The sequence below is a fragment of the Oncorhynchus tshawytscha genome, unplaced genomic scaffold, assembly GCF_018296145.1.
Source record: "Oncorhynchus tshawytscha isolate Ot180627B unplaced genomic scaffold, Otsh_v2.0 Un_contig_57_pilon_pilon, whole genome shotgun sequence".
NCBI classification, from domain to species: Eukaryota; Metazoa; Chordata; class Actinopteri; order Salmoniformes; family Salmonidae; genus Oncorhynchus; species Oncorhynchus tshawytscha.
Window position 1 is genome coordinate 232921 of NW_024609823.1, and position 24466 is coordinate 257386.

At 44.7% G+C, this 24466-nt stretch overlaps 1 protein-coding gene across 5 annotated transcripts in view; it reads right to left on the reverse strand.

Moving 5' to 3' along the window:
- si:ch211-220f16.2 (golgin subfamily B member 1) overlaps nucleotides 1–20093 on the reverse strand; it is a 53522-nt gene extending 33429 nt beyond the window's left edge. For 3 of the 5 annotated variants that reach the window (XM_042319027.1, XM_042319028.1, XM_042319024.1), the window contains exons 1-14: nucleotides 19915–20092; nucleotides 17772–17834; nucleotides 16318–16488; nucleotides 15032–15187; nucleotides 14749–14862; nucleotides 9736–9906; nucleotides 8381–8569; nucleotides 7747–7869; nucleotides 7269–7382; nucleotides 6154–6451; nucleotides 5814–5929; nucleotides 5373–5490; nucleotides 4113–4204; nucleotides 2495–2645 (exon numbers count right to left, since the gene is read on the reverse strand). In XM_042319027.1, coding sequence (XP_042174961.1) covers nucleotides 2495–2645; nucleotides 4113–4204; nucleotides 5373–5490; nucleotides 5814–5929; nucleotides 6154–6451; nucleotides 7269–7382; nucleotides 7747–7869; nucleotides 8381–8569; nucleotides 9736–9906; nucleotides 14749–14862; nucleotides 15032–15187; nucleotides 16318–16488; nucleotides 17772–17816 — 1858 coding nt within the window. In that variant the 5' untranslated portion in view covers nucleotides 17817–17834; nucleotides 19915–20092. Of the gene's footprint in view, nucleotides 1–2494; nucleotides 2646–4112; nucleotides 4205–5372; nucleotides 5491–5813; nucleotides 5930–6153; nucleotides 6452–7268; nucleotides 7383–7746; nucleotides 7870–8380; nucleotides 8570–9735; nucleotides 9907–14748; nucleotides 14863–15031; nucleotides 15188–16317; nucleotides 16489–17771; nucleotides 17835–19914 lie in introns of all 5 variants that reach the window. The other 2 variants (XM_042319026.1, XM_042319025.1) reach the window with 1 other exon arrangement.
- Nucleotides 20094–24466: the final 4373 nt, after the last annotated feature.

Consider the following 24466-nt stretch of genomic DNA (forward strand, 5'->3'; position numbering starts at 1 on the left):
GAGGATGGAGAGACAGAGGATGGAGAGACAGAGGATGGAGAGATAGAGGATGGAGAGACAGAGGATGGTTTAAGAAAGACAGATGATACAGGGAAAGGAGGGAGTGAGACAGAGATGATGGATAGGGAGAGATGAGTGAGAGAGGGTGAAAGACAAGAGGGAAAGACTGCAAAAAGGTACGCTCACCCAATGGATGAACACACAACAGCAGCATTGCACACAAGGAAACGTGCAGACTCACTCCAGAGAGGAGAGAAAGAGAGCACTCCAGACTCCTATGAGCGTGTGTTCTTTACATACGTGTGTGTGTGTGTGTGTGTGTGTGTGTGTGTTGATTGCGTGGCTGTGTAGACTTTCCAAAAAGCAGAGTTTCTGGTCAAAGCCATGCACAACTAATAGGGAGGGAGACAGGCTGCAACCAAACACGAGGAGGATGGAAGGAGGGCGGCTGCAATGTCTTTACGGCTCAAGGAGACTGTACTGCAACAACATTTTCAATGGTGATATGCCATACTGGAAAGCAGGGAGGTCACAGCCATTGCGACTAAAAGCTGCCCACATTGAGATTGGACTGTGATCAGTGGTCACTACATTTTTAATTATCAGTGGTCACTAGTCAGTGATTGGACCATCAAGGGGAAGGGGAGGGGGTAGCAATCACATTTATGTCAAATTGATCAATCAGGGCCAACAATTTGCACAAAACTCATTCCCATCTGTTTTGTGATATCAGGTAGATGTGGGAGGGGTGGGGGAGGACTGGCTAAAAGCAAAGAGTGACAGAGAAAGGGGTTTCATTGGGTGACAGAGAGAAGGGTTTCATTGGGTGAGGATTGCAGATGTGGTAGTGCAAAGTGGTCAATGTAGCCAAGCGAATAAAAAAAATGGTCATTTATTTTCAATGAGGACTCTTTAGATTCTTGAATTCCAAGGAATCTCCTTTAACAGAATGAACTTATGGAATTGACTCCATATAATTTATTAAGTGATGAGCAATCATTGAATGGACATGACAATATTTAATTGACAGCCAGTTGTTGTTTAGATGTTAAGATGAGCTCCAGAAACCAAGTTTGAGTAGGAATGCACCAATCAGATATTGCAACAGTTAGCTACTTCAGCAACTAAAAGCAGCAAGGGTGGCAGCGTTACACAGGCAAACGACAACAATGAGGTTAGCAAGCGTTAGTAAAGATGGATAGATGATTGGAGAGGACAAAAGTGTTGAAAAACAGCACCACTTGCAGTGTGTGAGTGTGCGTGTATGTGTGTGTGTGTGTGTGTGTGTGTGTGAGTATGTGTGTTAGAAGACAGAAAACTCAAGCTATGATGTCAGTATATTAGATAATTCCACTCCACATCATCTGTCAAGTAACTATGCTCACAATGACATCACAACTCTAGCCTAGAATTTTCACTTTAGTGTTATTAGTGGTTTAGATATAGCCTCATTTTTCTATAAATTAAACAATAAGGATATTTCACAATTCTATTAGAGGAGAGTCTTCTAGGGCTCTTTTGATTGGTTTATTAATTCTTTATAAACAAGATCATTGGTTTCTTTCTTTTTTATAAAGAAGATCATTGGTTTATTTCTTTTTTCCATACAAGGTCCGACCTCAGTCCTAATTCCAGTGTTAGCGTTAGCATTCCCACCACCATTGAAGCCTTGTCATTTTGTTGTGTTAATATGTTTTGCAGATCAGTTCAAGGACAGTGTCATTATGAAGTCAACGGAGTCCGAAAGTGGCAGGGAAAGTTGGGGGAGGGAGAGATGGAAGGAAGGAGAGAGGGAGGGGAAAGTGGGAGGGAAGGAAACTTAAAAAGAGAGGAAGATACTGAAAGAAAGAAACACTACATGGAGGAAGAGGGACTAATAAAAAGCACAGGGCTCCACTGTACTGCCTCCAGTTTACCCCGGGGGAGGTGAAAAGGATCCTGGGAAACTGAGGACAGTACAGTGGGCACAGGCTTTTGCTGAGGGGGATGGGCCTGCATGCACAAAACTGATGGGAAACAGGTTCTTGTTGGCTGCCCCCATCCCAGGAGCAGGGAGCGGAGGAGGAGGGGGGGAGGACATGGGGTAGGGGTTGGGGGGGGCACAGAGCCAGAATGAAAAGCTCGCCGGGGACGGATGGTTGGAGGGAAAAAAATGAAACAAAAAATAAACATGCTCAGTTGGACAGTGAGGGGCTCTCATACAACAACAGAAGACATTGAACTTTAACAGATAACTTCTCTAGAATTCCCTCCCACCTTCCTTCCTCCCTGTTTCCTTGGGTAAAAGATGTATGCTGTTTGACAGTATATAACAAAAGGTTTGGACGGAGTGGTAGCTGTGTTCTGTGTTGTCGAGGGAGGCGGGTTAGCGGCTTCTGGGTGATATGACTGTTGCATTTCGGTCTGAGGTGAGGTTTAGTGTCTGTGGTGTGTGGTAGTGCCAGTGCGCCCTGTGTGTGTGTGGATCACCCACCAGTGGTGGCAGGGCCCTTACCCTCTCTCTCCTCCTCCATGTGGCTCATGCGCAGGGCCATGGTGGCCTTTTCCTCGCGGGCACGGTCCCTGGCCGTCACCGCCTCCGACACCATCTCCTGCCAGTCCAGCACCTGGCTCTGGGCGTCGTCGGCGCTACCTGACTCGCTGGCCTAGTGTGTGTAGGATCAGAAAGACATGGGAAGCAGGATATTGGTTTGGGGGTGGAGGAAGTATTGGGTCCAGAGATAAGACATTTATTCTCATCCAGGGATTACTCAACATGGGAGAATGTGGTGTTTGATTTCATCTGAGAACAAGTGTCTTTCCATCAGCAAAGTGGTCAATAGGATAGATGTGTCAGATGTGTTTGGTGTACGGTGCCAGCAGGGTTTCTGTTAGGAAACTGCAGCATTTGCATTTACCAGATCATTTTGAAATGTACCGGATCTGGAGGAGGAGCGGGAGGAGACGCTGTGGAGTACCGGACCCATATGTATTGGGTGCGTAACCTGATTACGTCCTCCAGCCAAGGTGCTGAGAAATCCCATTTAGATTACGGTAATTCATCTGAACAGAACATACAACTAGGATGCAACGCCGTGAATCCTCCTATTTACTGAATTCTGATGAGCACTTTGAAGTTGTTAGAATAACTGTCCACGTTTACTGTTCCTCAGTCAACAAGGAGAAACCAACAGCAACATCACTAGCCTATGACAATCTACTATCCCCCATAGTAGAAAAGTTAACCTGTTCTATTGTTCAGCTTATCTTTCGTTGTGAGAAAGAAATAGCCTTTTCCAAACAGACTCTGGGACAGGTGTGGGACGATAGATCCCAAAATCATACAACAAGGATACATCAAAAAAACTTTAAAAAGCAATGAGGCTGATTTAACAGATCAGAACATTTAGCTTGAAATGTTGATCAACTCTTATTTCTTCACATTATAAGTGCAGCAATGCGCACAAGGCAGTAGGCTACACGCGAATGTTTGTTCCCTAATGCAATTAACGGACCGCACCAGACAGCAGGTTCATAAGACAGAGATAAAACATTTAGCAGGGGAGATCTAATGATGCAACAACTAGCATGGGCTGCTAATATGACTAGGGTTGAAGTTTGGCAACTGGTCAATGAAACAAAGTTGATTTGAAAACCAATAGAACATGAGAGAAACAGGCTGCTGGTTTCAATGGCATAAGCCTATGGAAGTCTTTAGAAAATACTTTAGGCTACTTTGATGCAAGGTAAGACATGCCTCACAATAAGAAGCAAAACATTCAGGTTTCAAACAATTAAGTATACATCTGCAAAATGCATACTGCTTCCAGCTCATTGCAAAGTGGTGTGGGACATGCTGAAGCCTGCCTACCTATGCACTTGATTGGTGAATGTAAAGCGCGCTTCAATTACCAGTTGGGGGGGGCAAAAACCGGCTGGTTAACAGAAACCTTGAGTGACAGTCAAGATATGCATCCATAGATGAACCCATCTACCCCTCACTGGTTTCCCCAACATTGAGTATCAAGTATCATGACTCGACACCACTACTGCACTGAATGCCGGGATGTAGGTGGTACTTCCTCGTTGCAGTGCATGTTGGGGGTACCGTCTGGTGGGGTTTGAACTCTGACCTGAGAGGCGGCTCTCTTGGTGACCTGCTCCAGGTCGGAGGCCATCTTCCTCTGCTGCTCCTCGTACACCACCAGCTTGGCTTCCAGTACATCTACAGGAGGTCAGAGGACATGTTAACATCTACATAAGGTCAGAGGACATGTTAACCACCTCCAGCACATCTACATGAGGACAGAGGACATGTTAACCACCTCCAGCACATCTACATGAGGACAGAGGACATGTTAACCACCTCCAGCACATCTACATGAGGACAGAGGACATGTTAACCACCTCCAGCACATCTACATGAGGACAGAGGACATGTAACCACCTCCAGCACATCTACATGAGGACCACATGTTAACCACCTCCAGCACATCTACATGAGGACAGAGGACATGTTAACCACCTCCAGCACATCTACATGAGGACAGAGGACATGTTAACCACCTCCAGCACATCTACATGAGGACAGAGGACATGTTAACCACCTCCAGCACATCTACATGAGGACAGAGGACATGTTAACCACCTCCAGCACATCTACATGAGGACAGAGGACATGTTAACCTCCTCCAGCACATCTACATGAGGACAGAGGACATGTTAACCACCTCCAGCACATCTACATGAGGACAGAGGACATGTTAACCACCTCCAGCACATCTACATGAGGACAGAGGACATGTTAACCACCTCCAGCACATCTACATGAGGACAGAGGACATGTTAACCACCTCCAGCACATCTACATGAGGACAGAGGACATGTTAGAGACAGAACACAATGTAAACAGATTCTGAATAACACGCTGAAGGTACATTGACAAAGATCAAACAGAACAAGTGACCAAAATAACATACAGATGTACACAGCTGAAACAGATCACTTGTAAACATGGGGAGCCGTTGCTCATTTAGATGGTCTTCAAACCTCTTGTAAATCCTCACCAGACGACACAGAGATTAGTTTCAGTACAGAGAACATCTAGAGAACATCTGCAGTAGAAAACCCTTTTGTTAAAGAGAAAAGAAAACCCTTTTCACTTTGAATTTAAAGAAATGCTTTTTTCCCCCTCGCGTTGCTAGACAAAAGAGGGGGTGGGGCGTTTACTAAATACCCAATTAACACATCATTTTTTAAAGAGTTATAAATGATAACACCAAGGAGAAGTCCACAATAAGATAACGTGCTAGCTAGTTTTGTAAGTGTTAAGTTCATTACACCATGGTCCAGATAAGTGTAGTCAGGTGATGATAGTTGAAGACTCTCCTCACCGTTCTTGGCCTTGATCTCGTCGTACTGCTCCAGCTTCCACAGCGTCTCCTCCCGCTCTTCCTCCAGATCCGTGACGCGGCTACGCAGGGACGTCACGTCAGGGCCCACTCTGCCAGACTGGAGGAGGGTCAAAGTTCACAAGTCAAGGGAAGCTCAGTGCAACATGTCTGGTTCTTGAATGAGACTAAATGTGTACGACATACATTCAGGGCAACATTTTCCCTCTCCCAAAGACACGTGCCCTCTGAGCATACTAATCATAGAAGTCTAAATAGATGGGAGCTCTGAATTAAACTCTGCTAAAATAATTGCCCTCTTCTCACAGACCATTGTTACAGAAAAGTTATAACATTGATCATCACGCTGCTGATTATAAATGTACTCATCCCGCCTATTTAAAATGTTACAATTAGTTTGCTAGATAGAACTGGATCTCTTACCTGGCTTTTCCTCAGCTCGTCCTCCAGCTGTCGAATACGAGACTTTGACCAGGCTTTTATCTTTAGGAACTTGGCTTCCGATTTACTGGCCTCCTCAGATTTCAGCTTGGCTTGTGCTGCGAGAGACGAGAAAGAAGGGGGGACAGAGAAAGAAGGGGGGACAGAGAAAGAAGGGGGGGGGACAGAGAGAGAAAGGAGAGTGACAGGAGAAAAGCAGATCATGAGATCTTCACAAGACCTGAAGAAGAGCTTAACATCCCAGGAAGCCCATCAACATTATATAAGCATCCTATGGTCTGTAGAATGTGTGTATCTGTCCACACCTGTACCGACTACCTACCTTCCAGCTCGTTCATCCTCTGGGCCGTGGCTGGAGAATCCCCGCCGCTCCCTGCTTGCGTTTGGGTCTGAAGCTCGGCGACAGGCGTCCTTCCCAGCTCCTCCTGTAGCTGCCCGCGAAATGCCTGCTCCCGCTCGGCCAGCTGGGCCTCGTGGCACTCGGCGGCACGGCGCAGCTCGCCCTGATGCTTCTCCAAGAGGTCACGCAGCTGAGCCCGCATCACGTGCTTCTCAGCCTCCATCTTGGACCCGAGGCTCTCGCGCTCCACCTGCAGCCGCCGCGCCCGCTCCACAAGGTCCTGGGAGAGAAAAGGAGGGATGAGGGTAGAGCAGGAGGAGGGGATAGAGAGGGATGGATGAGGGAAGGAGGGACAATTGGTGATCACTGTTCTAAGCTAGGGTTGTCGCGAGAGAGATTACATCATAAGGGGATTGGTCTCCCTCATCTGAAGTTAATTACTCCAGGGTCACCATTGATAGTGGCTGACCCTGGCCGTCACGCCACTCTCCGAGGGTGTCCGGAGAGATGGGATACACAAAAAACACATTTAGAATTCACACAGGCGTATTAATACACACTTGTATGTGTATGAAATAGGACAAATATAAGCACCCACCAAATTATTATTCATTATAGTAGTAGCCATCACCAAGACTGTATCCTTGATTCTCCACCCTCTTCCTAGTAGTGTGCACTTGCACACTCCCTGTAAGGGATCTAATAGCATTGGATTGATGTAAGAGTAGTCTGGAGAGAGTTCTCGTCATTGTTAAATGTATGCAGGAAGGTTGGGAAGTGGACACACACTTTGGGAGAAAGAAAGAGAATTGGAACGTAGCCCATATTGTTTTAGCCCACCCTTCCAATGGGAATAGCTGTTAACACCCATGTGGTTCCTTAGAATAGATCATAATATATGCCATTTAGCAGAAGTTTTTATCCAAAGTGATGTACAGTCATGTGTGCATACATTCTTCATATGGGTGGCCCCAGCGGGAAACAAACCCCCTGATCCAGGCGGTGCAAGCGCCATGCTCTACCTGAGACACAAAGAGGACCCCTTAAAGGGATAGTTCACCTTAAATAAAGTTTGACCTATTTAAATAACCCCTCACCTTGATCTGCTGGTCTCTGGAGTCCACCTCCCCCTGGAGGACATCAATAACCTGGTTTTTACCCTGCAGCACCTCCTCCTTCTCATGTAGTTTCTGTTTCAGAGCCTTCAGGAGCTGGGGAGGACAGACAGCCATGTCAGCAACTACACTACCCACGGTGCACAGCAGTGATACTGTATATCACAACATGATCTTGTGGTCACACTAGGACATTGCATGTTGTAACTGGAAATTTTTCACTTTTGGTACAATTCGCTGGATGTATAACTGTTTTGAAACCGAATGTTCCTTCCAATGACTTAAGATAGAATAATCTATAGTGTATCTACAGCTAGCATGCAGCCAGGTTACAGAGTTCAGAATGAATAGAGTAACTTCACGGAATAAGGACAATTTAAAGTGGGTTCATAGTAGATTTTACTGGTCATTTTAATGGTAAAACAAAAGTAACAGTGGTAAATCCTCTAGTCTAGTTTACCTGTTCCAGATCAGCGCTGGCGTCAGACTTGGCGGCCAACTTGAAGAGCTCCTGCTCATGCATCTGGTTGACCTCCATTAGCTTGTTGTCTTTCTGCAGAATGATGTCTTTAAACGTCTGGATCTGAAACGATAGTTCATTCAGAAGACATTTGTGAAGCTTGAATACATGGCTGGTCACGGCTGGTCTGACAGGGAAGCTTGAATACACGGCTGGTCACGGCTGGTCTGACAGGGAAGCTTGAATACACGGCTGGTCACGGCTGGTCTGACAGGGAAGCTTGAATACATGGCTGGTCTGACAGGGAAGCTTGAATACACGGCTGGTCACGGCTGGTCTGACAGGGAAATAGAGCGTTTGCGATTTCTTCAGCTGATGAGGTGAACAGTGATGTGATTGGCCAAGACACAGAAAACATGAACAAGCTGATTTTACAGGGACGGGGGGAGGAGTTGAGTTGTAACTGGATGTTTTGTTTTAATGTTTATCTGTCACTAATAAACGTGACGATAAATAATGTGATGATTAAAAAAAATAGTACATCTCTTATAATATAAAGTCATAAGCAGATTTGCTGATAAATCACGTTAAAAAATCACATCTGCGAAATCTGTGATTTTTCACCATAACCTACGTTTTGTTTGTACATGTTCTCCTTGTCCTCGAAGGCGGCCTTTTCTGTGACTAGGAGCTCCTTGAGGCTCTCAGTCTGCTCCTGCAGCAGGCTGTACCGTTCATCACCCTCGCCCACCTTCCTGGTCAGACTTAGGACCAGCAGCTGCAGCTCCGCCAGGGAGCCCGCTCCGCTCTCCTCCGGCAACGCCTGGAAAACCACCCAAAAACCTTGTATTAGATTGTGTGGTGGGATACCTCGTATTAGATTGTGTGGTGAGACACCTCGTATTAGATTGTGTGGTGAGACACCTCGTATTAGATTGTGTGGTGGGATACCTCGTATTAGATTGTGTGGTGGGATACCTCGCATTAGATTGTGTGTGGGATACCTCGCATTAGAGTGTTGATACCTGTATTAAGATTGTGTTGTGGGATACCTCGTATTAGATTGTGTGGTGGGAAACCTCGTATTAGATTGTGTGGTGGGATACCTCGTATTAGATTGTGTGGTGAGATACCTCGTATTAGATTGTGTGGTGAGATACCTCGTATTAGATTGTGTGGTGGGATACCTCGTATTAGATTGTGTGGTGGGAAACCTCGTATTAGATTGTGTGGTGGGAAACCTCGTATTAGATTGTGTGGTGGGATACCTCGTATTAGATTGTGTGGTGGGATACCTCGTATTAGATTGTGTGGTGAGATACCTCGTATTAGATTGTGTGGTGAGATACCTCGTATTAGATTGTGTGGTGAGATACCTCGTATTAGATTGTGTGGTGAGATACCTCGTATTAGATTGTGTGGTGAGATACCTCGTATTAGATTGTGTGGTAGATTATGTGGTGGGAAACCTCGTATTAGATTGTGTGGTGAGAAACCTCGTATTAAGATTGTGTTGTGGGAAACCTCGTATTAGATTGTGTGGTGAGATACCTCGTATTAGATTGTGTGGTGGGATACCTCGTATTAGATTGTGTGGTGAGATACCTCGTATTAGATTGTGTGGTGGGATACCTCGTATTAGATTGTGTGGTGGGATACCTCGTATTAGATTGTGTGGTGGGAAACCTCGTATTAGATTGTGTGGTGGGAAACCTCGTATTAGATTGTGTGGTGAGATACCTCGTAATACATTGTATGGTGGGAAACCTCGTATTAGATTGTATGCATGAGGTCATGGATAATATGATCGTGCTGGTCACACCCCATGTATATCCAGGACCAGGGCTGGTGACTACTGTTACTGGTACCCCTAACATCTCTCTGAAATCCGTAGTGTCCCAATAGCAGAAGCATCATTGTTGAGTCGTGACAATTTGTCCATGTGATGTAGATTTCAAGGACAATAAAGCTTCTGGAATTTGTATTTACCATGTGCTCCGTGTCTGATTGGGCTGGAGGCGTGGCCGTCTGCTCTCCGGTGGCCATGCCAGTCTGCAGGTGGACTATGTAGGCCTCCTTCTCTGACAGCTTCCTGTTTCGCTCCACCAGCATGGCGTCCATGTCCGCACCACGCTGCCTCTGGGCCTCCAGCTCTCGTGACTGGTAGAGGGAAAGACGTGGGCACGGGTCAGATGCACATCGGTGCACACACACACACATAGTAGACACAACAACACTCAAACACTAAAAATATATACTCATTCACACACAATTTTGAGAATTTTCCACCAAACACCTTGAAGATACTAGATCAGGTATAACTAAGTATGAAAAGACAGACACACTATACATACACACTTGATGGACAAAGCAACCGGAACCACAAACATAACTAAACACCTATTCTCTATGTAACAGGGTAGGCCTTGGCTACAAGATCGACCTGGGATGGATAGACTTGGGATGGATGGACCTAAGATGGATGGACCTAAGATGGATGGACCTAAGATGGATCGAACTGAGATGGATGGACCTAAAATTGGATTGACCTAAAAATGGATTGACCTAAAAATGGATTGACCTGGGATGGATTGACCTAAAAATGGATTGACCTGGGATAGATTGACCTAAAAATGGATTGACCTAAAAATGGATTGACCTGGGATGGATTGACCTAAAACCTGGGATGGATTGACCTAAAAATGGATTGACCTGGGATGGATTGACCTAAAAATGGATTGACCTGGGTCTAGATGACAATGATAAATTGTATTACATGTTATCAGGTAATAATATGAATAAAGCATGCCACCTTATCCTCCGAAGGAGACATGTCTTTATAAGGGCCCAACTGTCTACTGTACATGGTTTTCTGTTTATGCATACATGTGTATAGATGATGTAATGCATTATAGATGATGCCTCTACCATGTTTGACTAGGATTGTTTTTAGTGTCTCAAAACTGAGTGGTCCACATTGTGGTTTGAAAAATCTGTATTTTGTATCATTGTGGAGTGACACTAAAATACATTTTTCTAAACTCTAGGACACAACCCCTCATATCTCACTGACAAGGCCACACTGTTTAAAAACATAGCCATGGGATATGAACATTCCCATAGTTAAGGAAACGAGAGCTGAGCACTGTGAGACATTCTGAATAGGCCTAATAGGAGAAATGACTTCGTAGATAAGAGGATGGAGGAAAACACCTCAGTCACATTCATTAGGGCATGACGTAACAAAACGGTTTGCAACAGAAAACAAGTCCAGGCAGTACTTCTCTGTTTCAGTCCGTTTTCTTGCACGTGGTGCCTAATGAACAGGACCCCATGTTAGCTGTGGCCTGAGGGCACCTTGCAGGAGATAATAACACTACGCCAACTCATTCCTCACATCCTTGCAGGAGGACATTGGCTTCCCTTATCTGTCCGCTGGCTAAGGAAACATGGACCTGGGCTTCCTGCTCAGGAACAAGGTGATGTTTCTATTTGGAGTGGTGACATTCTCTTGTTACTACAGTTACAGTGCCTTGCGAAAGTATTCGGCCCCCTTGGACTTTGCGACCTTTTGCCACATTTCAGGCTTCAAACATAAAGATATAAAACTGTATTTTTTTGTGAAGAATCAACAACAAGTGGGACACAATCATGAAGTGGAACGACATTTATTGGATATTTCAAACTTTTTTAACAAATCAAAAACTGAAAAATTGGGCGTGCAAAATTATTCAGCCCCCTTAAGATAATACTTTGTAGCACCACCTTTTGCTGCGATTACAGCTGTAAGTCGCTTGGGGTATGTGTCTATCAGTTTTGCACATCGAGAGACTGACATTTTTTCCCATTCCTCCTTGCAAAACAGCTCGAGCTCAGTGAGGTTGGATGGAGAGCATTTGTGACCAGCAGTTTTCAGTTCTTTCCACAGATTCTCGATTGGATTCAGGTCTGGACTTTGACTTGACCATTCTAACACCTGGATATGTTTATTTTTGAACCATTCCATTGTAGATTTTGCTTTATGTTTTGGATCATTGTCTTGTTGGAAGACAAATCTCCGTCCCAGTCTCAGGTCTTTTGCAGACTCCATCAGGTTTTCTTCCAGAATGGTCCTGTATTTGGCTCCATCCATCTTCCCATCAATTTTAACCATCTTCCCTGTCCCTGCTGAAGAAAAGCAGGCCCAAACCATGATGCTGCCACCACCATGTTTGACAGTGGGGATGGTGTGTTCAGGGTGATGAGCTGTGTTGCTTTTACGCCAAACATAACATTTTGCATTGTAGCCAAAAAGTTCAATTTTGGTTTCATCTGACCAGAGCACCTTAATCCACATGTTTGGTGTGTCTCCCAGGTGGCTTGTGGTAAACTTTAAATGACACTTTTTATGGATATCTTTAAGAAATGGCTTTCTTCTTGCCACTCTTCCATAAAGGCCAGATTTGTGCAATATACGACTGATTGTTGTCCTATGGACAGAGTCTCCCACCTCAGCTGTAGATCTCTGCAGTTCATCCAGAGTGATCATGGGCCTCTTGGCTGCATCTCTGATCAGTCTTCTCCTTGTATGAGCTGAAAGTTTAGAGGGACGGCCAGGTCTTGGTAGATTTGCAGTGGTCTGATACTCCTTCCATTTCAATATTATCGCTTGCACAGTGCTCCTTGGGATGTTTAAAGCTTGGGAAATCTTTTTGTATCCAAATCAGGCTTTAAACTTCTTCACAACAGTATCTCGGACCTGCCTGGTGTGTTCCTTATTCTTCATGATGCTCTCTGCGCTTTTAACAGACCTCTGAGACTATCACAGTGCAGGTGCATTTATACGGAGACTTGATTATACACAGGTGGATTGTATTTATCATCATTAGTCATTTAGGTCAACATTGGATCATTCAGAGATCCTCACTGAACTTCTGGAGAGAGTTTGCTGCACTGAAAGTAAAGGGGCTGAATAATTTTGCACGCCCAATTTTTCAGTTTTTGATTTGTTAAAAAAGTTTGAAATATCCAATAAATGTCGTTCCACTTCATGATTGTGTCCCACTTGTTGTTGATTCTTCACAAAAAAATACAGTTTTATATCTTTATGTTTGAAGCCTGAAATGTGGCAAAAGGTCGCAAAGTTCAAGGGGGCCGAATACTTTCCCAAGGCACTGTATGTAGGCAAAAAAATAAAGGGTTGTTTTAAAAAAGTTAGTTCACAATCACACTGGATTGAGGAAAGCCATGTTCTATACAACTCATACACAGAGTATTAAAGCATGTTTACGTGGAATGTTTTAGTTGTGACACACTAAAGTCCGCTGGAACACTAACAGTATTGTCATGGCCTTAGCTTAGGAACACAGTATTTATTTATTTGTGTATGTACACTGCATTGGGAAAGTATTCAGGCCCCTTCCCCTTTTCAACATTTTGTTACGTTACAGCCTTATTCTAAAAAACTGAAATACCTTATTTACATAAGTATTCAGACCCTTTACTATGAGACTCAAAATTAAAATGTTGAATCAAAATTTCCATTGTTCATCCTTGAGATGTTTCTACAACTTGAATGGAGTCCACCTGTGGGAAATTCAATTGATTGAGCATGATTTGAAAAGGCACACACCTGTCTATATAAGGTCCCACAGTTGACAGTGTATGTCAAAGCAAAAACCAAACCATGAGGTCAAACATTTCTGCAACATTGAATGTCCCTAAGAACACAGTGGCCTCCATCATTCTTAAAAATGGAAGAAGTTTGGAACTACCAAGACTATTCCTAGAGTTGGCCGCCTGGCCAAACTGAGCAATCGGGGAGACGGGCCTTGGTCAGGGAGGTGACCAAGAACCCGATGGACACGCTGACAGTGCACCAGAGTTCCTCTGTGGAGATGGGAGAACCTTCCAGAAGGACAACCATCTCTGCAGCACTCCACCAATCAGGCCTTTATGGTTGAGTGGTCAGACGGAAGCCACTTCAGTAAAAGGCACATGAGAGCCTGCTAGGAGTTTGCCAAAAGGCATCTAAAGGACTCTGACCATGAGAAAAAAGATTCTCTGGTCTGATGAAACCTAGATTGAACTATTTGGCCTGAATGCCAAGCGTCACGTTTGGAACAAACAAGGCACCATCCCTACGGTGAAGCATGGTGGTGACAGCATCATGCTGTGGGGATGTTTTTCAGCGGCAGGGACTGGGAGACTAGTCAGGATCGAGGGAAAGATGAACGGAGAAAAGTAGAGAGATCCTTGATGAAAACCTGCTCCAGAGAGCTCAGGACCTCAGATTGGGGCGAAGGTTCACCTCCAGCATGTCAATGACCCTAAGCACACAGGCAACGCAGGAGTGGCTTCAGGACAAGTCTTTCAATGTCCTTGAGTGGGCCAGCCAGAGCCCGGACTTGAACCCAATCGAACATCTTTGGAGAGACCTGGAAATAGCTGTGCAGTGACGCTTCCCACCTAACTTGACAGAGCTTGAGAGGATCTGCAGAGAAGAATGGGAGAAACTCCCCAAATACAAGTGTGCCAAGCTTGTAGCGTCATACCCAAGAAGACTCAAGGCTTTAATCGCTGCCAAAGATGCTTCAACAAAGTACTGAGTAAAGGGTCTGCGATATTTGAGTTTTTATGTTGTATAAATGTACAGAAATGTCTAAAAACCTGTTTTTGCTTTGTCATTATGGGGTATTGTGTGTAGATTGATGAGCGAAAAATTATTTTTAATCAATTTTAGAATAAGGCTGTAACGTAAGAAATTGTGGAAAAAGTCTAGGGGTCTGAATACTTTCCAAATGCACCGTATATAGCAACTAAGCTTTAAACTGCAAATGTGTACATTCCCTAAACCAAACCACGTTTCATAAGGCATTATAAAGCTAGTATGAATGCTCATAGGAATGCATGTACAGTGCCTATAGAAAGTTTAAACCCCTTTGAACTTTCTTCACATTTTTCTGCCTCAAAATGCATTCTAAAAGGGAATAGATGAGATTTTGGTGAGGGTGTAGGTAGTACCTTGACTTCCAGTTCCTCATCTCTCTGTGACAGCTGATGCTCCAGCTCCTCCACCTTCTTCCTAAGGAGGAGGATCTTCCCACGGCTGGCCTGCTCGCTTCCCTCTGCACCTCCCTACAGGGGTCATATGCAGGGAAAAACAGGGTCAAAGGTCAGAAGGGTTACTGTGGTTTCCTGTTGCTATTGCTCACTGAACTTGGATGGGTGGATGGATGTGTCTGTCTGTCCGTCTGCGTGTGTACGTGCAAACATATGTGCATGTATGTGTGTGTGAGCGTGTTACCTTCTTACTGTGGGTGGGAGTCCCCTGGCCCCCAGCTCCACCCCCGGCAGCACCTCCTTTCTTCAGCTCCTCCAGCTGGGCGCTGAGGGAGGTGACCTTGGCTTTGTTCTGGAGACGCATCTTGGACAGCTTGGCCTCGCACGCCTCCTTCTCTGCCTGTGTAGAAAATTAGGAGGGGGGAGGGGTAGACATGGTACCTTTAGTTAAAGCTAGGGGTGTCACACATTCAATGTATGTCTTGCTCCGATATGGAGGGGTAGCCTACTCTTTGGAGTTATCGTGTCTTTAGCATCAAGTCTTAATAAGCATAACTGTAAAAGCTCATTTGGGCTAACTGTGCCTTTAAAAGGCCATATGGACACTGAGTTTGTGAGCTGTTTTTTTATGTGATGCACTGTGCTGTGATCTCAGACTGCCTGAACACCTCTCACATATTAGCCAGTCTGTTTCTTCATTCATGCACCTTGGTTGGACTGTGAGTTAGCGATAGTAGCCTATACTATTCCCTGTGGACTCCAATCCTGTTTTACTATATAGTCTATCTATGGAGCCTCTCAGGTAGCCTAAGCTATGGCTGTAGTATCAGCAGAGACCACAATGTTTCTATTGGACAAAAGAAATTGGCTGTAAATTCCTCAGCAGCCCTCTTGTAGACATGGGGTGCATCCCAAATTGCACTCTATTCCCTATGTAGTGCAATACTTTTGACCAGGGCCCGTCTATTCCCTATATAGTGCACTACTTTTGACCAGGGCCCATCTAATCCCTTTATAGTGCACTACTGTTGACCAGGGCCCATCTAATCCCTATATAGTGCACTACTGTTAACCAGGGCCCATCAAATCCCTATATATTGCACATCTTTTGACCAGGGCCCAGTAGTGAACTATATAGGGAATAGGGTGACATTTGGGATGCAGAATGGTGTCAGCACTCTGTGCAGCACAAGTGGACTTTGACTTGTAAATGAATAGACAAAAGTAACTAAACCACTCCCTGCCATTGAAACAGGATGAGTGATTCTATTGTCTTGAATTAAAAACAAACTGACAGCATATGGGCCTCACTCTGCCGTGGCCGTGTTTGCATTGCGCTTTCTGATAAATGCCTCTACTTTGTCCGTCACCAATCCCTGTGGCTTTAGGAGGGACTTGAACTGCCACAATGTTGCAGTTGGTAAGAACTGATCTACGGTCGGTTTAAAAATGTTCACCTCTTAATGGTTAGGGTTAGGCCTTCGGGAGAGTGTCTAGGAGCATCATCAAACTGGAGCACCCAGGACGTACCTTGAGCTGCTCGTCCTTGGTGCGCAGCGAGCCATCCTTCTCACGGATCAGCTCCTTCAGCTGGGCCACCAGCTGCTCTGTCTGGGCCAGCCGCTCCGCCACCTCCACCAGGGCTGCCTGGCCTCCTTCTCCTCCTTCAGCACCACCACCACCCTGGGGGGAGCCGAGCGCCTGGAGAGAGACCGGGGCCGAGGGTAGGATGGGGGAGAGGGAGATATGGTAGAGAGCCAGGAGGGGGAGACAGACAGACGACAAGAGAGACGAGGAGAGAGACAAGAGAGACGAGAAGAGAGAGAGAGACGAGGAGAAAGAGAGCAAAGAAGAGAGACGAGGAGAGAGACAGAGAGAGACAAGAGAAAGACACAGAGAGCGAGACAAGGTGAGAGAGAGGCGAGGAGAGAGAGCAAGAGAGACGAGAAGAGAGAGAGAGAGACGAGGAGAGAGAGAGCAAAGAAGAGAGACGAGGAGAGCGAGACGGGGAGAGCGAGACGGGGAGAGCGAGACGGGGAGAGCGAGACGGGGAGAGCGAGACGAGGAGAGCGAGACGAGGAGAGCGAGACGGGGAGAGCGAGACGGGGAGAGCGAGACGAGGAGAGCGAGACGAGGAGAGCGAGAAGAGCGAGACGAGGAGAACGAGACGAGGAGAGACAGAGCGAAACAAGGCAAGAGAGAAGCGAGGTGAGACAAGAGAGACGAGGAAAGCGACGAGGAGAGAGAGACGAGGAGAGAGGAGAGAGAGACGAGGAGAGACAAGGAGAGCGACGAGGAGAGACAAGGAGAGCGACGAGGAGAGACAAGAGAGACGAGGAGAGCGACGAGGAGAGACCGAGACAAGGAGAGACCGAAACGAGGAGAGAAAGCAACGAGGAGAGAGACACGAGAGACAGACAAGGAGAGAGAGACAATCTGTTAGTGAAAACAGAAAGCTAGCCTTCGCTGGAACAGAGGAGGGCATGGTATGGATGAGAAAGAGATGGGGTATACACAGGGGGACAGCTCCATGTCTTCACTATGGTAATGTATGGAGGGATTCTAGATGTGTGAGGACTGGATAGGTTTCAGCTAATAACAGCCCCAATCCAATAAACGTATTATACAAACAGCTAAGGGATAAGAACAAGGAGAATGGGCTAGGCTAGGGACTGAAAGGAAAAGTCTATGGGGTTGTTGTTAGGGGTCGATTGTCGTGAATTGGGGCGGATATGTGGGGGGGAGGGTAGCTGTGGCTTCACTACAGGAAGTACGTTTTCTGATCCTCACACAGTAAAAAGCTGTGTGCTCAGCACTCTCCCTAATCCCCCCCCCCCATCTATGGGGTTATGGGCTGATGGCTTTGGAAGAACACACACAACATTGCACACACGTGTGTATACACACACACACAAATGGGCATACTACATGTACATAGCACAGGTGCATTCCTTCACAAACAGACATGTTGGTTTGATACTTACTCCCTGGCCAGGAGCGCCATCTTCATTGGAAAACCACTTCAGCATGGTTTAGAGTGCTACTTCCTGGAGTCAAATAAACAACAGGGACATTTAGTCCACAACCAAAGCATTTAAACAAATAGGCTACCCTACACATAACCATGACAACTAACACAGGACATTCAATGGATTTCGGGATAACAATGACTAAACCTCATCTGAGCTGGAAGCACTACTGCGGCTAGGCTAAAACTTAAGCGGCCTATCAAATTCAAGCTTCAGTGAAACTCTGAAGGTCTTGCATCAGAAGTTGAGTCACAGAGCTGTCTTGAGGGCTCTTTTCAACAACAACAAAAACATAGCAATGTCAGTTTCAGATCCTGGGGCTTTTTGAAGGCCTGTGCCACATAATTCATTTGTGAACACCAAACATATGCCGGTCCACAGAAATGTAGGAATGTCCCCCAAGAGGTTCCTCAGGCTCTAGGACCCAATACTAGCCTAGGTATTGTGAGTAGTGTGGAATGTATGAGTGAAAACAAGCATGCAAGCTTACATATAGTAGATTTTTTACATGTTTTAAAGCAAACTCGAAAAAAAATGTTTTTATTTGTTTTCTTCTTGTGACAGCAAATCCGTTTGCTTTTAAATTTTCACAACTACACTAGGGTGTCAAATAGCCGTTTGTGAAATGATGTCGATCCATAGCCTAACTGACATAACGCAAGACTAAGATAAGACATAGGCCTATGGTATTCACCCCGTTGCGAGACGTTTTTCAACGTAATCCGACTAATGAATACACCCATGTGTTAGGCTTCTGCACCTTCGAGTGCAACACAGTGAGGCTACATTGGTTCCCACTCACAGACTAGCCTATTCCATGAACAGCTTGTTTCATGCCAGGGATAAAGCGTTTCAGAGTAGGAGTGCTGATCAAGGACCCCCCCCTAAACTGATCCAAGATCAGCACTCTGAGACTCGTTGTCAATACAGGCCCAGGTCTGTAACCGGTGCCCCCGCACATTGACTCCGCTATTGTTATTTTATTGCTGCTCTTGAATTACTTGTTACTTTTATTTCTTCTTATTATTATTTTTTTACACTGCATTGTTGGTTGGGAGCTCATAAGTAAACATTTCACTGTAAGGTCTACACCTGTTGTATTCAGCACATGTGACTAATACAATTTGATTTGAGATCATGTTAGTGGAGAGGAGTTAGGAATCACTCAATTCTGGCTGCTACTAATGACAATGAGCAGTGGGTTGTTTATGATTCTGCAATCTAGACAGGTAAGGCGAGTTGTTATATTGCACAACAAGGGCTGGAAGCCAGTCATTTAACTGAGTGCCCTGAGATGCTGGCAGCCAAAAGCACTTAGCTGTTTGACGCACATGTCACATGACATACAGCCAGGAGAAAATCAGGCCAAACCAGTTCACTCATGCATACAGCAAGTCCTGCCACTCCCTCTGTGCCCAGCTGCCCAAACCTCCCTGTCTCATTCCTCGGTTCCACTGGCCCGTAACAGAACAACGTTAATAATCTCAAACAGAAAAATGCAGGGTTGGCCCTACGAGGTTTATTACATTATCAGCCGCAGGCACCGCTGGATAGCAACGGCATTATTAGTAACGTCCGTGCTGACTGCGCCATTGTAACGTTATATATAGTCATCTTTTGGCTGCTGGTTTGGAAATCCTTAATAGCATGGTAGTTAGTAATGGCTTTGAAAGATAGCCGGTTGACTGTTCACGTGTTTGTACATGTCCGCAAACCATTGTAAACTAGCTGAAATGGAGGTGCTTGTTCTGTTCATTTGGCTTACACTTGCTAACTACATTTACATTTGTCATTTAGCAGACGCTCTTATCCAGCGCGACTGTCTGTGACACAGGAGCTAACGTTGATGTAACATGACCATTTACATTTTAGCTAGCTACGTTAGCCAGCTCGACTTGGCATGCCAAATGCATCAGCATGCAAAACATGTTCTATAACGTTGCCTCCACTATGTAACTAAAGGCTACTTAATGAGTAGTATAATATAATTGTCAGCTAGGAACCTTATCTAAGCCAGTCGGCAGCTGACAATTTTGCTAACGTTAGCTAGCATTAGCAGCTGCTTGCACTTGTCAGACAGCAAAACCCAAACGCTTACCCAATTTATCGCTTCATAAAGATGTTCATTCACATATTATACAATGAAATCGTCAAATGGCGCATGTTTATTGCTCAAGTTAAGAAATCACAAGAGATCCGAGGTATCCTTCAATCATCAGCGGCCATGTTCGTCAGGTGAATAAAAACAGCGAAGGGACGCAACGACGCTCCTACTGCGATGCTGCGTGCGCGTGCCCAAGGTCCGCGTGCCCACGAATAAGGTACGTATCAGGGAGGACGAGGTATATCATCTTTATAAGTACAGTATGTGTAGCCCTTCATATATACAGTGAGTCATTGGTGTAGTCCAGGGATGGGCAACTTTGATGATGGGGGGCACAATAAAATCTGAGCTCATCATGCAACAATTGGCTGTTGAGACTGTTCTGTTATCTGTTTTATTTTATTAATGGTAATTCACTACAAAGCTGTATCCTGTTTTGGGGGGGGAATTGATCCAAAGGCCCTTCAAAAGGGGGTCGCCAGTTGGTCGCCAGTTGCCCATCCCCGGTGTTATTTTTTAAATTTAACCTTTATTTTTAAAAAAATTACACCGGGGATGGGCAACTGGCGACAAGGCCTTATGAAGGCCCTTGGATCAATTCCCCCTCAAAAACAAGTCAGTTAAGAACAACTTCTAATTTACAATGACGGCCTACACCGGCCAAACACGGACGACGTTGAGCCAATTGTGCACCGCTCTTTTGGATCCCAATCACGGCCGGTTGTGATACAGCCTGGATTCGAACCAGTGAAATGCAGTTCCTTAGACCGCTGCGCCACTTGGGAACTTATCTAGGTTTCTAGGGTCCAACTTTGAAGGTTTATTTTTGTTTTATTTTTGAATTTTTACCCTCTTTTCTCCCCAATTTCGTGGTATCCAATTGTTAGTAGTTACTATCTTGTCTCATCGCTACAACTCCCGTAAGGGCTCAGGAGAGACGAAGGTCGAAAGCCATGCGTCCTCCGAAACACAACCCAACCAAGCCGCACTGTTTCTTAACACAGCCCGCATCCAACCCGGAAGCCAGCCGCACTAATGTGTCGGAGGAAACACCGTGCACCTGGCGACCTGGTTAGCACGCACTGCGCCCGGCCCGCCACAGGAGTCGCTAGTGCGCGATGAGACAAGGATATCCTTACCGGCCAAACCCTCCCTAACCCGGACGACGCTAGGCCAATTGTACGTCGCCCCACAGACCTCCCAGTCGCGGCCGGGTGCGACAGAGCCTGGGTGCGAACCCAGAGTCTCTGGTGCCCTAGACCACTGTGCCACCCGGGAGGCTCTTTTTAATTTTTTATTTAATGCCGTGTAAAATCGGTCAACTCAAGTTGGAGGAAATAAATCAACCCTGAAGTCTGTAGATCTTCAGTCATTTTAATAATTTAAAATGTTATGATTTTCAAGAATTTGATTCCAAATTAATGGAGTCTACATCTGTTCTATACTGAGACTGTGATTTCTTTTCTTTAAAATGTATACTGAACAAAACCCATTTATTTTCAAAGTTTAAAGGGATACTTCAGGATTTTGGCAATGAAGCCCTTCCCCAGAGTCAGATGAACTCATGGATACCATTTGTCTCTGCATGCAGTTTGAAGTAAGTTGCTAACTAGCATTAAGACAATTGCTAACTAGCGTTAGAGCAATGACTGGAAGTCTATGGTAACTGATAGCATGCTAGTAAATACTATTGACTTCCAGTCACTGCGCTAACGCTAGTTAGCGACGGCTCATGAAACTACCTCTAACTTCCTTCATACTGGATGTGGAGGCTGCTAACAGGAGGACGGCTCATAATAATGGTTGGAATGGAGCAAATGGAATGACATCAAACACATGGAAACCATGTTTGATGGATTTAATACAATTCCACCTATTCCACTCCAGCCATTACCACGAGCCCGTCCTCCCCAATTAAGGTGCCACCAACCTCCTGTGGTAGAGACATAAAAACGGCATCTGGCTCTGGGGAAGTAGATAAAGTTCTTCATTGCCAAAATCTTTTTAACAAACCATAGAACTCTATGCACAATGACTAATTTGAACAACTTTACAAAAACACATTAACAGGAAGAACTGTGCAGATACAAAGTTTGGTAACATAATAAAACAGGGAGATTTTACTGTAATTCTGCTACCAAATCTAGCATCGGCAATTCTTCCACTAAATATATTATTATTATTTACTGTATAAATTGGCCAAAGTAGTCATTGTGCATAGTTGTATGTTTTGTTTAGCTTTGAAATCATTGCTTTTTGTTTGGCATTAAAGTGAAAAATTGGAGTCTCAGCATAATTCCGTTACCATGGAATTTCTCTTATAACCACACACTCAACAAGGACCTATGTCTCCATTGTTTATATTTTTGCAGCTGTATATATTTGTTATAATTGCATTATATTTTTGATAATTGTGTTCATGTTTTATATTTGACTTTTAAAAGTAAATGTGTGTCATTACGAGAGCTTGTGACTGAGGTTTTAACTGCAAAAAAAGGATTCTGAGATAATCTCTCCCTATATAGAGTACTATATAGGGAGAGAACATTGAACAGAACAAACCTATGTCAATAACTACATTTAGACTAAAATGCAGATAGAACCTTAACGTCCCAAGCTCTTGATTGGCTGATTTGCCCTTCTCTTCCTTGTTGGTCAGCTTTGGTCGGACATTTGAACCTGTGTAATGACCATCAGTGTAATGCCTCTCTTTAAACTTGAAAGAGCTTAAGACAGCATTTTTACTTTTCTTACCTTAAATATTTGTTGCTTAGTTTATACTTTTAACCCAGAAGTAAGAGCCAATCATGTAACGGGAATATGCTGCTGTTTGTGTACACTGAATGTGGCCAGAATCTCACTTGCCATTAAACCTTAAACTTCATAGCAATATCGAAGAATGTTTATTTTTTTCAAGGAATTTTATTAATTTACTACTACAGATATACAGTATTATAGACATGAAGGATATTGCATGTGAAACATTTTCAGGATACACAAACAAGGTGGCTCCTAAACACAATAAAATAACAATGACACAAACACACAGAAAGACTGTACTGAAGACAGACACTCATACGAAGCTGGGAAAAAGTGTTTCAAAAGTTACCTTTTATGAGATCGGTAGCTCACACATTGTCAAAGCTCTAAACCTCTTCTTACATAGTAAGCCTCAGTTGCTTGCCTTGTTCATCTCCTGGTCTTTGAGACTGAGTGGCTGGTAAGTGATAGGCCAGGGTCCTGTTCACCAGTCACGGAACGGGACAAAAATGGTCGGAAACAGAGTGAAACCTGGAAGTACTATCTGAACATGACCCATGCCTATTCCACACTGAGGCCTTGGGCCTTCAGCTCTTTAGACTATTCAGCTAAAAACCTTATACTTTCTCATTGTTGTTTTGACAGGGACCATTAGCCAAGATAGCTAATCAGGCCTCAAGGAGCTGGTTTCCTACCCCCTGACCATCCCTCACAGAACTGGTTCTAAGAATGCTGAGGAAAACATTTCACCAAAGGAGGGGATTTAGAAACCCTATTCCACTCACAAGGTGTCTGAAGTGCACATGCAACACATATGCTGACATGTGTCAAGTGTCCGGTCAGGCCGAATTCCAAATGGACCCTTAGACCCTACACCGTATGCACTTGTGGAGATCTGAAAGGATTTGATTGGCATAAGCAATATGGTGAGACTTACACCTAGCCAATCAGAGGGCAAGGTGGAGCTTTTGAACATATTACGTACACCTGTCAAATCCTCTCAGATCTCCACAAGTGCATACGGCGTAGTGCAGGGTCCCCCAACTATCGACCCGCGGGCCATGGTTTTAATTGGCCACTAAGTTTTCTGAGCAAAAAAATGTGTTTTTTTGTGTGGAATTTTCATTGTTGGACATAAGACTGGAAAAACACCAGGAAATCAGCTCCAAGGGATTGTAATTTAAGAAAGCTGTTCCCAAGTATTCCCATGAATAACGAGAGACGTGATCGTATACAAACGTAAGCAAGTTTTGATATTATTATGTTTTTGTCTAACATTATATCTGTTAGAGCTTCTTACGGTTCATTTGCAGTCTACAAATTATTTGTAATTAAAATCAGGCCCCCTGAACCTCCTCTCCAGAAAAAAATTGGCCCGTGGTTTAATCTAGTTGATGATCCCTGGCGTAGTGTCTATGGGTCCATTTTGGATTTGGCCTCTGTGTCTCTGGCCACTATTTTGTGCGTCCATCTTTGAAGTAGGGCAGATCTGATATCCCTTTTGTGAAAATATTGAGACCCCAAATAACATCCATCACAAATAATGACCTGTCGGTAGTGGGACAGCTCTTTCAAATAATGAACTGTCGGTAGTGGGACAGCTCTTTCAAATAATGACCTGTCGGTAGTGGGACAGCTCTTTCAAATAATGACCTGTCGGTAGTGGGACAGCTCTTTCAAATAATGACCTGTCGGTAGTGGGACAGCTCTTTCAAATAATGACCTGTCGGTAGTGGGACAGCTCTTTCAAATAATGACCTGTCGGTAGTGGGACAGCTCTTTCAAA